The following is a 17316-nucleotide window of genomic DNA, read 5'->3' on the forward strand; positions in this document are numbered from 1 at the left end:
CTCAGCATATAGGCGTGCCAAGTTTAATAACGTAAATATGCATTAAAAAAATAGTAGATTGACTCCCCGTCTCTCTATGTTAAAATAAATAAAATAAATAAAATATCTGTGTCTTTGTGCATAAATAAAATGAGTACAGATGGAGGGAGGAATGCAAAGGTATACAAACAATGCCCTTACCTACGTAAGTTTTTGTGTATTTGAAATGCAGACACGCACACAAAAATACAAATATACACATAGCCATCGGAAAGTTAACCAGAATACATTTTCTGATTTTTCGTGGCAGCATAAGCTTTTTTGTCTGCTAACCCCTCAGTCACTAATTCACATTCTTTTAAAGGGAAAAAAATATGCTTCTGTGCTCTAGTTTTAAAATGCAAAGGTATGATGTTATTTGTCACCATGCCCAAAAAAGTCCTTACTCGGTAACTTTGCCAGAAGAGGGAGAGAGAGAGAAGGCAAATGCTCCCCCAGCTGTTTCCTGTCTACAGTGTCTGTGTAATGTAGATAAATGTGAGGATTTTCTCTAAATCCCTCTTCTGTTTGCTAAATCTCACTGTCACTGCTAAAATCAGAGCAGATAGAGCCTGCGCAATGGAATAAAGTCCTCAATATTGAAATGTGACATTGCTCTCAACATCTCACATCTCTCTGGATTTCTTTTTTCTCATCATTACTGCTAACAAATTCATTTCCAGACTTTGCACTTTTAAGAAGCAATGGAAAAAATCAACAGTCTTTCAACACAATTAGTTAAGTGCTGCTTTTGTGATTTCTTGAAGGTAAATCTTTATTACTATTTCAAATAATTTTTTAGTTTTATTTTACTGTGTGTTGTCTGCTTCTGGTTTGAAGAGTATTCTGCACTTTTCAATAACATTATTTTAGTACTGAGAATTATTTATAAATTGCTGAACATGCAATTTTATGTGATCTGGAAAATGGCTGTATGTAATAGTTGCAATTACATAGATAACTGTAAGGGTAAACTATTGCAGATATATGTCTTAAATGTCACTTCTATTCAGAGAACTTCACAATATTTCAGTTATGTCATTATTAAAGGGTCCAATTACATCATTGTCTATATTGTTAATTAATGCTTTTGGACAAGAACTTTTAGCTATTTTCTGCAGGTGCAGGTTTTTATAGGAAAATAGGCAATGTACACATGTTAAGTTTCTGCAGTTTTAATATACACAATTATAAATAAAATCTTCATGCTTTCACACTGAAACTTTTAAGAGATGTCATTGCAGCAATTTTCTGGCAGTATTGTTGCATTTACTTGGATTTTTTTTTTTCTGTCATAAATTAAAAGTAAATTTGAAGTTCTGTTTGTTTTCTACATTAGAACCCAGCTGCAACTCTTGCTGACCTTGCATATTTGTATAGCTTAAGCAACTGTATATAAAGAAAATGGAAATTCTTCTACATGTTCTTCTCCAAGTTTTCCCTTGTAGGGAGGGCTGCTTCAGGAAAGTTTGCATATGAAGTTTCATGTTATGACCCTAGAATTTTTACTCATTAATATAAGCTGTCGTTAGGTAAATTTGGCTTCAGAAGGTGCATTGACCTCTGTTTCTGTCAATTGGCCCTTGTTCAACTTTCCATTATCAGCAAATTTATATCCTTCAAGAACTTTTTTTTTCTTTTTCTTTGCAAGCACCCTTATGCAGTTAACAGAGTTCTTATTTTTTAATTGTTTAGGGCCTAATTATTTTTTTTTAGAATGTCTTACACTTAAAGACACTTACCCCATTCCTTAATGTGATTTAGAAGAGCAGGTCTGTAATTGCAATGGATGAAACCATTCTCTTAATGTACAAACAGGCATCCTTTCCAATGTACTTGAAAGGTGAAGATGACTTTTTTTAAGGTTATGAGCAAAGCATTAAGAGATATAAAAGTAATATGCTGGTTCCTCAGCTGGTGCATCCTGCCAAGCTTCCCTGGAAGCAGGGGAACATATTGATTTAGGTTAAGATGTAGCCCTGATTTAAAAAAAAAAAATTGAAGTTAGCAGTATTTAAACCTTGATCCATTCTGAAGCACATATGCTTTACAAACATATAATAATTGCTAGTGAATACTATTACTACATACTAGTTACTTCTCTTACTATGACTCAATAATTAGATCCAACAGCTTCGTATCAAAATGAATATAAATTGATTTTTTATATAGCATATACTATCCATAAAAAAATTGCCCACATCTAGATATTTATAATTACTATGTGTGTCCTTATATGCTATTAAAATGACCAGGGATGTGAAGAACCCTTATGCACAACTTGTGCCAAATGATAGCTTGTACTAAGAAGTGGACTTATATATAAGAATTAAGATGTAAAAGAGATGTAGAGTGTTCATATATGACATTCCTCTGTGGTGCCACTCTTCTGGACTGTTAAAAGAGGAATGCAGCAAAAGCTGGTTATTTTACTAAAAAAAGAGGAAATTCCAGCTGTGAAAATATGGTCAGTCATTCTGTGCAACTAAAAGAAGTGCTTAACCAGGCTCATCCTGAACCTGTATTCAATTTCCAAATGTAATTAGATTCTTCAATAAACCCCACCCACATGCCAATGCATTTTTTTTAAAACTCTCAACTTTCTAGTTAGACTTGGGACACTGCAAGTACTCTGCCTGCTTGCAAAGGACCTGAAGCAATATTGGATTACAACTTTGTATTTTCTTAAGAATATTCCCCTCAGACATAATGGGAACTGTGATTTTACCACAAACATATTGAATCAACTAATGTTATGTTTAATTAAAATGATGAGGTAAATTTAAAAGTCTTAAACTATGTTTTGGAATTAGTTTTGATGAGACAGCACTTAATTATTTTATTTTTTAAAGAAAGATTGAGCTGTAGAAACATGTGTGTCACCCCGCCCCCCCCCCAACCCCCCCCCCCCCAATAAAAAGTTTTTACTTTTTTGCAAGTTCTTGACTGCTTTTACAATTGAGGATAAAGTGTAGAAATTCTCTGTGGTTTATACTGTGCAGCCTTTTTGGCCTCCACTAAAGGAAAAACAGTTGATAATCTGTTTTGTTGTAGTTCAGTGCTGATATTTATCTTAAAATGTAACCCAGCTGAAAAGACTTATAAAAATACAAAATTGTTAAATGTCTAAGATTTATGTTTATTTCTGGACCAAATGTTATACAAGAACAAACTGTTAAATACATAATGTTCTTGTATTTATAATGTCTTTCAGCCTTCTGAGCCTGTGTGCTGAACAGTTTTCTGTTTTACCTCTTCAGAACTAGGAACTGGAAACCATCTTAAACTGCAGGTGCATCACATTCATCTTAAAAATTAAAAAATATGGCAAGGGAAAAAAGAAATTGATGTTGTTAAGATATGGAATCATTACAGGAAATAATGTTGTGTGTTATCATTATTCATTCATCTGACCTTCCTCTATCTGCCATGGAAGTCATGTCCATGCATTAAAACTTTTGTTGTTTGTTTTTTTTCATCCATGGCAAAGTTGGCTAAAGACTGTTGTGAATGCGAAAATAATTATTCTTTCTTTTTATGATATATCCTGAGATAAGATGTGCTCATTGTTTTCACAGTGGAAATATTATCAGGAAAAAAGGGGGATACATTCTGACTTTCTAATTTTTCTCTTATTCTGCTTTGACTTAAGTTGAAATAGGGGACTCATCCAGCAAGATGTTAAGATCCCTTGCCAAGAAAAAAAGAATTCTTTAAAATTATTGTCTTAAACTAGAGAAAGCTCAATACCCCACTGAATCAGCTCTCATATGAACAGACAATAGGTAGTTTCATCAGTTTTTCAAAAGTTTAGTGAAAAAATATCGGGGAAAGAGTCCCCCAAACCCTGAAAGAAACTTCAGGAATTGATCACTTTATCCCAGTTCTTTGCACTTGTCTACTAATACAAGCCAGTTTTAAGCCAAGCAATAATGATTTTTAACTTCTTACCTGACTGCAATACTAACATCAACCTTGCAATAGAATGAAATTAAATGTATATTTACACCCTTTAAAACTAACAGTTTTGGCAAATGATCTAAATGTCAGATTCAGAATATGCATTAAGCACATTCTTCACTGTCTCGATACTAAATAGAAATAGATTTTCCTACTATTTAAAAAATGCTATCTTATTTGACATGTTGATATACATTGATACAAAAGGAGGTAGAGAAATGGAATCGTGTAAATTTACACCCACTAAGGATTGACCCTTCTTCAATCATAAGTCCAGGAAAAGAACAGCTTGTAACCAAATGTGAGAAAAAAAATCATCACCTGTGCTCACACCTCATAGCCAAACCTGACCTCAGCAGACAGTGAAAGTATACCTGTTTCTATCAAATACAAATAAAAGTCCTTAACTAGTTCTCCTCTTAATTTCTTGAATGCTTCCAAATGTTTACTTGCTAGTAACAGGACAGGAAGAATCATTCAGTCTGATCCCCTCCTCTGCAAGGTCCCACATTAACTCTTGTGTAACTTTAGCAAGCTCTACCTTAAAATGTCTTTTGTTTTGTGCTCATATTTTCATTTTTAAGGTGTCTGGAGAACCACAGAGTTCTAATAATTAAGAAACCTCTTCCTCTTGGGCCAAATTTCCTTCCATGTGATTTACAGCCATTTATTCTTATGCCAGTGCTGTTTTTTAAGTTTAAATAACTTGTCTATCATATACTACCTCCATATCCCCTAGTATATTGGCAGACAGCTGTCATATCCCCTCTTAGACTACCTGGACCCAACAAAAAAACTCAAGGTTGTCTAGTCTTCCTTACCTTAATTGTTCTAGGCTTCCCATATCCTTTTGCCTGTCTATTGTACTATTCCATATTCCAAGAGCATAAAAGAGCATTGCAAAATGTATAGTCTAGAATGTGTAGAGCTGCAACCTCATGGTGAGGCCTACCCTGATACTGTGTTTATTGTCTAACAAATTACAGTACATATGCATTATCAGCTCCCGAGGGTGCAGGAGTAATTTTCTTTAGAACTCTGTTGGGAAACTCTGACACAGTACTTTTGCTTCCTTGGCAGGTGAAGATGCATACTGTGTCCTACATTCATTTCTTCTACCTTGGCCTGTGTTTGCTTACCTTAACCAGTTCTGTTGCTGCTGGCCCAGAAACGCTGTGTGGTGCTGAGCTGGTTGATGCTCTTCAGTTCGTATGTGGAGACAGAGGCTTTTACTTCAGTAAGTCAACCTTTTCGTTCAACTCCTAAGCTTTTCTATGTAATCCGTTAGAGTTCGTAACTTCTCTAAGCAAACTTAGGAATTATCAAACCAAGCTGCCAAGTGTCACTAGTATCCTCTATCTCAGAGATGCCCAAGTCTTCAATGACAATCAAGACTCAATAAAGAACAGAGATGTACCCATGTTCAGTCTCCATGAGATTTTGATGCATTTTACTTTTCAGACATGTCATTGTTTTTAACTGCTTCCGAGCTGCTGCTATCCCACTTGCTATGTTACTGCTTTCTGCTGACCTGCTGCTGAAATTAAGGGAATAAAAGGACACACTAGACCCAAGATATTCATGAGGCAGAACTGCATGTACCTATTATGTCAGAAGACTCGTAAACAGTTTAAGTACACATTGTATCATATGAAAACACACAAAGCTTCAACATCTGGTTTGAAAAAATAAAAGCTGGAAGGCAGTAAGCGGAATGATACTGCATCCAAGTATCCACATTCTATATCAGTTAAGTACAGGTGAAGTAAAATGCATTCATGATGAGATGATAAAGAATAATTCCACTACAGATGATAGATGAAGTCTGTAATAATGTAGATACATTAGTATTTGAATAACTTTTTGGAGCAAGACCTATACTTGGAAAGTAAACATCACAATACTTTTCCTTTGCTGCATTTTAGATTGTGCAAAGCTCTTAGTAGCTTCTTACAAGTGTTATCAAAATCAATAAGTACACAGTTCATAAATAATGAAAATATATTCCTAATTATCTGCTATTTATTATTCATATATCATACAATTAATGAAACTTGTAGCTCATTCATTTAACTCATTCATGAATATACTTATTCAAAACATGTATAAATTTGTGCTCTTAGAGCCTCTGATGCTAGTGTTTACTCCTAGCAGTATGGTGAAATTGGTTATTCTTGTCTAAAGTTATCTGTCTTTCAGGACTTCAGTTCTACTTCAAAACAAACAAACAAAAAACCACCACCTTTTTCAATCCTCATTTCATCCTAATAATTCTTGCCTTCCAAGATATCACTTTTGTTTTTCTGATCAGTTTCCCCCCACACCATTCCTATTCATTTCTACTCATGGATTTATTGCTTTCAAGATTTTTCTCCTTTCTTGCAATAAAAATAGGGTTGAGGAAATCCAGATTCTTGGACCTTCAATTTACAGAAAATCCAGATAGTCTCTACAAACAAGTTGCTAACTTTTTCATTTTCTTCTTCAGACTTTCTATTAAAGTTTACCCTTTGAAACCAGGAGCCTTAGTTTTGTATATTGCACCATAATTCATTAAAGAACTCTTCTTTTCTGTATTCAATGTGTTAGCTATCAGAAATCATCATCTACTCTACAGTGCAGCTTAACTTAGTATGCTGATGCTGTACACAGTATCAAAAATACTAGTATCTCTCATAAAGCAATTTACATTTTTCTACTAGTCCTTTATTTGTTCATTTGAACACCACAATCTGTTACATTTATCAGCAGCTGAGTTACTCTTAATGGGCTATTTGAGTAGCCTACATATACTTTCTTTTTGTAGTTAGAAGGAATGTAATGGAAGACTTTCTTCTCCTCTTTTTGTTCCTACACCAGAAAACAATGAAACAATATATCGTTAGAACAGAAGAGCATTTTTTTAACTTTGCATGTATCTTAGACGTTTTTCCAGTCATTTGTCTCCTGGCAAAAAGTTTGCCACTTGTTCAGAGAACTATCACACTTGCTTACTGCAAAAATGGCCAGTACTGCCAAACAATCTGACAACAATTCTGTGTACTCTTTGTGTTCCTCAAGATAAAAAATTGTGAAATGCTAATTATCAGCAAAAACTCTCTTTGTTTTTGATCTCAGTTGTTCTAAACTTACACAACTTGTTTCACATCTCTACATTCCTTGAGCTAGATGACCCTTGCTTGAAAATACGAAGATGGGTTTCTGAAGTTTTAAAGGAGTTCATAACCCTTCCAATGCTGAGTTTTGTTTGGTGTCAGTAAAGGCACTCTTTGGTGTGTGCCTATCTTCTGAGTTTTCACTTCAAATTAATACAATTGTTGACACCAAGAAGCTTTACCTTATTTGGTATGAAGGCCAACGGAAGATTTTACAAATGAATGACCACCATGTTTCAGGAAAGTCTTGTATTTAACAGAATGCAATCACAAGATTTCATGGGAATTTTATGAAGTTAATGCAAGGTTGTTGTGTGCTAAGAAATGTGTGCCCCACGCCTGACTCTACCTCTGATTCATGAAGTAGTCATTTAATCTGTTTTAGTCTTTATCCTCTTATTTGTTAAATCTTAATCTAAAGTACACAGTACTATAGAAAAGTTAAGTCCAGTAACACTGTTATGAGGATTGCAAGTTTTTTTACCAAATATACTCCAGAATACAACATATTACTGGAAGCTATAAATGTTGCTCTGTTTCATGGTACTTTAAAAAAGACTACACCATTTGCACAATTAAAAATCCAGTGAACCTTTTTCTTTTACAGTGAAGTGGATGTCAATTTAAATTGCATTTTAAGCCTTTTATTCTCATTCTCTTGTTCCTTTATATAAAGTATAATCAATGGTTATGTTTGCCTTTAACTCACTCAGGAAATAGCTGTGAGAGAAGGTTTTCTTCACTAGAGACTCCAAATATAAAGAATACCTTTTGGCTGAGGTGGAACTCCTGGTTCAGATTCAAGGTCAAAGCTTCTGACTATTCTTTGGGAGTTGTGGGTGGAAACAAAGATAGAATTAATTGTGTTACTTGATGTTGAAACTCTGTACTCCACAACCACAAGACTACATCTAGTGCTAGAAGATTTTTTTTTTCTTTATATAGTCTACTCTGCCAATGAAAGTAACTTCCTAGCTATAAAAGGAAATTCTTCACAGATTTTGAAGAGATGCCCCAGCTGCCTCCCAAACACAAAGACAATTATTGACTTCAAGCGGAAGTCAAAAGCTGTTTCTATCACTCCTGTTTTTCATGATGTGGACAAGCAAGGAGTATTTTTTAAGTTATTTAGGGGAGGACACTGCAGAAACCCTGAAACAGAGCATCTGCTTTTTCTCTTGGTCACAATTAACTCCAGCCAGCACTGGCTATTTCTTGGACAGCTTCTTCCCCCTTGCAGGATTCACCAGTGAAGAGAAGTTTTGTTGCCACCTATCTAGCAACATCTCTCTAGTAGAATTTCTGTCATTAAAGTTCTCATGCACTAGCTTATGTTAGGAGAAGCCAACCAACAGGGAGCCTGGCCACAGCCTGCTGTTCCTTGTAGCTGAACCTCCAAAAGAAAACAATTGGCTACACTTAGACACAACTCTTCTCAATAAATGCCCCTTCAATATCAAAAACTGGATTTAACAGTCATGAAACAAAGTGGGATGCCTGCCATGTTCATGTTCATTTGAATGTTAATGCCTAGAAAGGTCTACTACCCCACTGCTATTACAAATAAATAAATAAATAAATAAAATAAAATAAAATAAAATGCTGAAGGCAAAGAATGTAGGAAAATCTGAAAGTACAGATTACAAAAAAAAACATACAGAAAAGATAGCTCAGGAAGGGGACAAATTTTGCTTGAATAGTCTAGTCTTATCACAAGAATTTATATGTTAATCAAAAAAGAGATTAAAAGATTTTTTTTCTTCATACAAGTTGAATTTGATAGACAATCATTCACTCTAGCTATGTTTCCTGAGAAGAGACAGCAAATGTAGTTTGCAAAGGAGCAAATACTATATTCATTTTTATCCAGTTATTTCTCCTTTGAAAACATGCGTTTTCCTTTCCCACTAAATGGATACTACTTTAGCTAAGAGTACATGTAAATGCCAATAAAGAAATAGATTACTTACTTCTTTGGATATGTTTGGACACTTTAATTTCTAAAGGCCAGCTTAGATGGCAATAGTTATTTGAAGCAATGGCACAGAGTATCAATGTCATTAATTTAAAAAAAAAAAAAAAAAAAAATCTGTTTAAAAAATGGAAAAACACTTTGGGCTTAAAGAGCATCCTCTGAAGCACTACTTGCATAGAAAAGGAAGAGCTGAATTTAGATACCTGACACCATCTAGTTCCTCTGATATTCTTCAGATTGTGGAGAATAACCTGGCACGTGCTTCCATACATACAAGTATGAATCTCATAAAAGACACTGGCTTTTCTGGTTTCAGGAATAAGGCTCACAGTGTCAACTGCTTTGGGGATGAATCTGGACATATTTTTACTACTTATTAGTAACACTAAGAAAATCATAATTGTGCAGCGTCCTTGGGAATATCCCCAACTGTGAGCAGCATAAAAATACTCAGTTATAATCATCATAAATCAGGAAAAGACAGTGAACATAACTTTGAGCAATTAGAGTCATCGTGGAATCTTACTGCTTTGTAGAACTAACATATCTATGGAGGAACTGCTGCCTTACAGAGGAGGAAATAAGTGGCCTAGCAACAGGCAGGCAATCTTGTTGCTTCTTCCATTTCCCTTTAATTAACTACTTCTTGTTTACGTTGGGAAGTCTGCTTTTAAGATGTTATTAAAGTTTCTAGGCTTGTCAAACCTATCATTGTAATTACAAGAGATGGCATGGCACTCAGTTCTTTAACTACTCCATACCTGTAGGAACTATGAGTCATTAGCTCCTGTGTGTGTCCCTGATTGAAAGGAACGTTAATGTTACCAGCCCAGGAGTGGAGTGCTGAAAAGTTGCAGTAGACAGTCTACAGTTTCAGTGACAGTCTTACAAAACTCTGCAAAGAAATGCTAATCATCCTGGCCATGTTCACGCAGGAAGAACTGAGAATGTTTTTAAGTTCCTTAGTCTGGCTACGTGCCCCATCCATGTCCAAATCTTGTAAACATGGAAGACTTCAATGTATTCCTCAGTTTTTATCCCCAGGTTCCTTATGTCTTACAGGAAAGCTTTAGTCTGGAAAGGAGCTAAGGCTGGCTTTAGCCAGGTCCAGATGGTTACTGCTCAGGGAACCAGAAATACAGGCATGGTTATTGACACAAGTCTGTGGCTGTGGCATCCAGAGTGATAATCACTGTATAGTCAAATAACTGACACGTTTGCTCTGTTCTCCCCTGTAGTAATCACTGAGGAAATTCTTGGAAAATATGTCAGACTTTAGAAGAATGTTGTCCTTTTTTACCGCATCAAGAAAGGCTAGGAAGTGTTAATCTTAAGCAACCTCTGTAACAACAGAGAGAGAGAGGTTCCACCTACTGTTTCCATACATCAGAGAGGTAGTTTGGAAATATTTAGCCTCCAAAATAGACGAAAGTTAGTCTCTACATACAGGTTTCCTCTACAGCTGGTTCTTCTCTGGTCCCCAAGGATTTCATTAGGAGGGACTGCAGTAATAACTATAATTTTAAATGAGCTGAGCAGAAGCAAACCATTGATCAAAATTTCATACTGAAACATCTCTGCAAGAAGTCCCTACTACCAAACCAAATAAGTACAGGTCCTCCAGACGTTAAATTTTTTTATCCCTATTAGCTGTTAGACGTAGGAGATGCTAATGTGTTTTATGATGTTTGCCTTTATCTATGCAGTAGACCAAGTTTCAAATTTGGTCTCAAATAGCAGAAAGCTGTTATTTGACATTTGATTCCTTAACTGCTGTTAGCTATATGCATATTTAATACAATGTTTAGTCTCATGTTGGATAAAATCACTCAAAGAAGCACTTGGCAAGATCAGCATTAATTCTTGGCATAGCTGCCCCTCTTACTTTTCCACTGAATCTTAAATACCAAGAAAAACCCTTCACTGACTCCAGTTCTGGCATATACTTTATGTAATTGGCCAAAACCTTTTCATATGGACCTCTTCATTTGTCCTGGTATTAATAACACATTTTCAATATTTGATCAACAGCAGGAACTGTCACAAAGCAAATTATTCACTTTACCAGAACCACAGTGTCTTAATTAAAACCTTTTGCATTAACTACTTCAGCATCTAGGGCAATTTATACAGAATACTCATTCAAAAAAGGAAGTTCATACAGCCATTTCTCTAAAGCTTATTCAGCACTTCAGCTTTTATACATCTGTTCCAAACTCTCTCACATCACTGAAAATCAATTAGAGACTTAAAGCCATTTTAATTTCAGAGCTTTGCTGAAAAAAGATGCCCCTGAACTTATTTATAAAACCATATCCAAATGTCAACTTTTCCTTATGTTGCAAGTTTAACTTGATGAAAAATATGACAACACATGAAAGCAGTAACCAATGGTTAATTCGTTTCCCGTTCTAAAAATTTAGATGAAAGAAAGCAATACCACAAATGTATGCTACTTGAAAATTTTATGCTAAATTTATCCCTGTTAATAACTGCAGGATCTTCCATGTCAAGAGGAAGAAAAGACCTTCAATTCTTTTTTTTTTTTTTTTTTTTTTTTTTTGGTGTTACAGTACAACCCAAGTACTGGGTCAATTGCTTAAGTGACAGACAAATTTAATGTCTGCTTTAGTAAATGAGGTTCTGAAAACAAGAATTTTAATACATCCATAGCCTTTGTAGAGGCACAATGTATGCTGACCCTTATGTAACTTCAACTTATAGAAAATTCTACATTGTCACTGTCAGTAAAAGTTGCTTACTTCAACCAAAAGGCACCTTAAACACTGTTTAACACACAACTTTCAGAATAATAGGATAAGTTGCTTTTCTTACTGTAAGCAAAAAGAAAAGTGCAATGCTATCTTTGTTTTAGCATCTTTAAGAATTAAACAAATTACACAGGTGAGCTTATCTTGTCAATTTTACCTGAGCAATTTGTAGGTTAAATTTCTGATTGCCTCTCCAATGCCAATTCCTGGAAAAGTGTTTTGGAATTCCTTAGAGAACTGCTTTGAATTCCTTTAGTAAACTTAAATTCCTACAAAATCTGAAGCAGATACAAGTCTTAGACACTTGCTGTATTTTCTGACTGAATCCAATGTACAGTCAGCTTTAATGTGTTTTCAATGTTCTTGCTCTTAAAAGACAGCATGTAGGCTGTTTGCTTACCTCATACCAAATCCTCTACTAGTTAAAACTGAACAGCTTCCCTATATCATAGAAACAATACAAAGTTATACCTGTTAGGGCTCATCTTTCTTATTTCGGAGTCTACAACACATTTATCTATTTACAATCTTATTTTTGAAATTCAGCTGCGATCTCAGATTTTCCATCTATGAAATACAACTGTTGTGGAGTAAGAGAATGCTGTGGAGTTTGCTGTCTGCAAACAGCAGACCCTTTCATTTCCTTATGTTCCCATAAAGGTGTAGAAGTAGGGAATGAGTGTCCTGTTAAAGCACTACCTTTAGAAACCTATGGCCCACACTCAAATCTGAAACTATATGACTTTTTGGTATACAACTATATGTTTATAACGTTTGTGTCTTTGTGTGATGAATAGAAATTCGTACAAGGCTGAGTAAGCAGAAAAAAGAAGGGGTTGGTTCAGATTCTGATTCAGCTCAGCTCTGTGAACAAAACAGTTTTCTTTCAGAAAATAAACATTCTAACAATACCTAGTAACTATTTCTATCTCCGAATAACACCCCAGCCACTATAAACAGCAGCTTCTAAGGAAAGTAAACACTACTGAAAATTGTTTTGACTTCATCTGAATTTTCATTAACAGCCATCTCCTACTCAGGCAATGGACAAAATCTTAAATTACACACACAAACTCTGTATTTCACAAGTCAGTATGTAAAATAATATTTTTAAAGAGATTTTTTTCAGACTTGCATTAAATATACTGAAGATTTCTTTTAGCTCAGACACGTAGAAGCTTCTACTATTACAATGAAATTTTTATAGCTTCTTTTTGTAACTCTTCATTGATTACTTTAGGTTACATGAAAGCTAATAAGGACATCTATTTTAGGTTAACATTGCAAGTTTAAAATAAATACACTTCATACCATGAAACTTCTGTAGTCAAGTAAGATGTAATAATTTGTTTCTACATCCCCTGAATTCCTGAATTACTAGTCAACAGGTCTTCCATGAAAAAACTTAGTTTTTCCTACGTATTTCAAGTTTTATGTTTCTTTCCATTAAAGTTTCCAGCCTTTCACAGACATATTTAGTTTGGCAGGAAGAATCTGGTGACTCATAGACTGAAGAGATTTGAGAGCAAGCTACTGAAAATGTATCTAATTTCTTCTCGTGTAATTTGGGAGCAAGCTACTGATAGTATGTCTAATTTTCCTAGTTTAATCAGATGTATTATTGGCAAATACATGCCCTGAATAAAAGACATGTTTATTCCTGAAATATATAGCTAAGATTAAACACAAAAACACCATCCATACTTGATTTTAGAACACTTATGTTTTTTTCTAATTGCTTCTGGCATTATACTCTAAATCAATGGGCACTGAATGAAAACAAAGATATTGCTGAAATCATTTGCATTATGACCCTATTTACATTTTTAAATTCAGCAAAATTAAGTTATTCCTTACTTTTTTTTTTCTTTTTAAGGGAGGCTAGAAATGTAGGAAGAATAGGTGATGTTATTCCTCTGTGATTCATATGGAGAAGGACAGAGGAATTAGAAAACCTCTCATTTGTATTTTATATTGATGACAGTATTGTTTCTTTCACTTTTCAGACAAAAGTTTATTTTAAATTCAGTTCTTTCTAGACTGTTGGTGACAAACATTTAGTCTTCATTTATCAATACACAGACTGAACGTTTTTGAGGGATCAAGATTAAAAAGAGCTTGGTCTGATACACATGAGGAGATCCTGGTTCACATTCACTCCATCTACTTTTCAGCTTTTAAATGAGATATTGGAGTTAGGAACCCACTCAAGCTTATTTTAGTCTGTGAAAGGAGTTTGAAACTTTCAGAGCTTTCTGTAAGTTATAGACATGCCATAGAACATCCTGTTCTTCTCTGCTAAATTAAGTAAATAAGCTATAATAACTGCATCCTTAAATTAGTTAAGTTAATTGAATAAGCACCCTCCATTAAGAGCCTACATCAAGAATCAAAGAATCATAGAATATCCCGAGTTGGAAAGGGTCCATAAGGATCATCAAGTCCAACTCCTGGCACCACACAGGTCTACTCAAAAATTCTGACCATATAAATAAGAGCACAGTCCAAATGCTTCTTAAACTCCAACAGGCTTGGTGCAGTGACTACTTCCCTGGGGAGCTTGTTCCACTGCACAACAACCCTCTCGGTGAAGAACCTCTTCCTGATATCCAGCCTGGCCCTCCCCTGCTTCAACTTGACACCATTCCTGCGGGTCCTATCACTGGTCACTAAGAGAATAGATCAGCACCTGCCCTTCCACTCCCCTCCGTGAGGAAGCTGTAGACCGCGATGAGGTCTCCCCTCAGCCCCCTCTTTTCCAGGCTGAAAAGGCCTAGTGACTTAATTGGTTTTGGCTCAATGCATTGAGGATAGTGTGAGTTAATTTGAGGAATTATCCATGTTCACTAAAGAAAACATTGATCATTGATTTTCCTAGGTCTTTTGGCCATATGCACCATTGCACCACTAATATTTTCCCTTGACTGTATTCAGACCAGTCATCTGTTTTTCCTAGGAACTACCAGCTAAACTTTTGATATTTTTCCCTCTGTATATAACAAATAGGTTTTCTCTTATGCGATCAATAGATACTACTTGTTCCTGATGGGAAATGTTAAATACACACACAAAAAAACTTATTTTTAACATTCTTTCAAATCAGCCTGAGAGGTTTGTAGTGTAATTTTAAAGTTCGTCTACCATTCATGCATGGCATAAACTATTAAAAAATACTGGTTCTTCATAATATTAGTGCTTGTTCAGATGCCTAAATTGGTCTGGGTTTTGTGGCAGCTAGGTGCATATATCTAAAAGATTAAGGCCTAACTTTTTAAAAGTGTTGATCTATTTTCAAAAATGTGTGAGTCTCATGAAAAGTCAGTAAGACCTTGGAGGCTCCCAAAGGCGTATGAAGCAGATTTTCAATGGTTTTTAGGCACTCAAGATGATAAATGGACACTCGAGAGATTTTCAAGAGAAATTGTGTCTAACTTCCACAAAAATCCATGATAGATGGTCCTAGACAATTTTTTTAGACTCCTCCTAGGCAAATACCTGTGTTTTTCATCTCTTCAGCATCTTTGGAAATAGTCAGAGTCCTTAGCCACTTCTTTAAATTTTGCTTATGGACCTTATTGAATGCTTGTGAAAAAGCTATCACTATTAAAAGCCCTTTAAAATAAGAATTGGCATAATGACTTAGCTTCCTCTCTGACGTGAAACATACTAATACGCTTAGTATGAAATCTTCTTATTTCTAGCATAAGGACGTGAAGCATCAGATGAAAGCTAATAATTTCCCAAGTGAGCTAAAAATAATGAAGGCTGAATCTGAATAAATATTCTAAGAGGCATTCTGGAACTGACAGTAGTTAATAGGGACTATAAATTCTACCTTTCTAATAACCTCATTTCCAAGATGCCACAGACTGAATGTGGATCACAAACAGTATGGGATAAAGAATGAACATGAGAAAAACAATGATCATTACATGAACTTGAATATAATTCATATTTTATTGTTTGCTTTGTCTTCTAAACTGAAAACTATAATTAAATCTTTCAAAATTCTTTAGCAGTTATGTTCACAAGAGGTCTTATTTTGGAATTCCACATACTTCTGACTTAGACTTAGTTTCCACTGCAGTGACAGCATCTGACAGCATCTAAATTTATTACAGTAATTCTAAATACAGTGTAGCATAAGGAGTAGGAGAATCCACATATTATTTTTTTTTTTTTTTAAGAAAAGGTATTTGCTTGTGTAACCATAAATAACACAGGAGTGAATGAAGTCTTCAAAAGACGTTTTGATGTAGAGCTTAGGGATATGGTTTAGTGGGGACTGTTAGTGTTAGGTTAGAGGTTGGACTCGATGATCTTGAGGTCTCTTCCAACCTAGAAATTCTGTGATTCTGTGAATTAAATGCATTTTTAAATATGTGCTGTAACTGAAACAGAAGAGCTCAATGAAAAAGCTAATGACTGAAACTGGTCCTATGAATCCCTTAAAATCAGGAGATATTAGCCTTAATTTTGTCACTTTACATGTCCACAGGCAAATCAGTTTAACATTATGTTATAGCCTGTCATTAAATGACTACAGCCTTTTTAATTAAAAAAAAAAAAAAAAAAAAAAAGGTGTTCATAGGTGTTCACAGTTACAGAGGATGCATAATTCTTGGGAGGAGGAACAAACCATTCAAATATTTATTCTGTTTTCATTAGGTAATGGGTGGTCTTATGCCCTAGTGATTTCCAGGATCCAAATAGTACAGATAAAACAATTAATATTCTCCTCATAAACTCTTCTAGAGTACTCATCGCAGAAGTATTTGATTGTTGCACTCAGATAAATATATTATATCCCACAATTTCTCAGGAAATTACCTGTTTCTCTGAGCATTTATAAGGCTTTTGATCTATTAATTGCACATCCAATTGGCAAGGATCCATTTTGCAAAGTAATTATAAAATTTCTGCTCATGCTTTCTATGCTCTAAACAGAATACAAATGTCAGTGAATTTAACCTAGAGATACAGTCACGTAGTACTGTCCCTTTATATAGGGGAAATATGCTCTATCCTACCTGAACTAACAAAGCACTTTTGACAAGAGAGCTGGAATCAAAAGCAAACAAATCTTCCTCTATTTGTATTCAAACCTAAACACCCTTCCAGAGCATTATGAGCCTCTTTCTGCTGCCATTGTAGCAACAGAAATTACCTCATTTCTGAGTTGCAGAAATGCCAGACACTGTGCAGGGCATCAGCAAAGCATTGACCAGGAAAAGTTTTCATTGCCAGGTGGCTGGTGATAAAAACAATTCAGTGCAAAATCATTTAAAATCTTAACTGATTGAAATCTCTTGGTCTAGAGATCTGATTTTAGATGAATACATGATAAGCAATACAAGAAAGAATATAAAAAACTTTCATTTTCCTTTTCAGCTAATGTAGGAGCTGATGCAATTTGGTAGAGAAAAGCCCCATGGTT

At 34.9% G+C, this 17316-nt stretch overlaps 1 protein-coding gene across 1 annotated transcript in view; it reads left to right on the forward strand.

Moving 5' to 3' along the window:
* The first annotated feature begins 480 nt into the window (after nt 1–480).
* The window catches only part of IGF1 (insulin like growth factor 1), a 49358-nt gene continuing 32522 nt past the window's right edge, over nt 481–17316 (forward strand). Inside the window, exons 1-2 of the mRNA XM_035341836.1 lie at nt 481–785; nt 5059–5215. Of these exons, the coding sequence (XP_035197727.1) occupies nt 723–785; nt 5059–5215 (220 nt within the window). The 5' untranslated portion in view covers nt 481–722. The remainder of the gene's footprint in view (nt 786–5058; nt 5216–17316) is intronic.

The sequence above is a fragment of the Oxyura jamaicensis genome, chromosome 1 (assembly GCF_011077185.1).
Source record: "Oxyura jamaicensis isolate SHBP4307 breed ruddy duck chromosome 1, BPBGC_Ojam_1.0, whole genome shotgun sequence".
NCBI lineage: Eukaryota > Metazoa > Chordata > Aves > Anseriformes > Anatidae > Oxyura > Oxyura jamaicensis.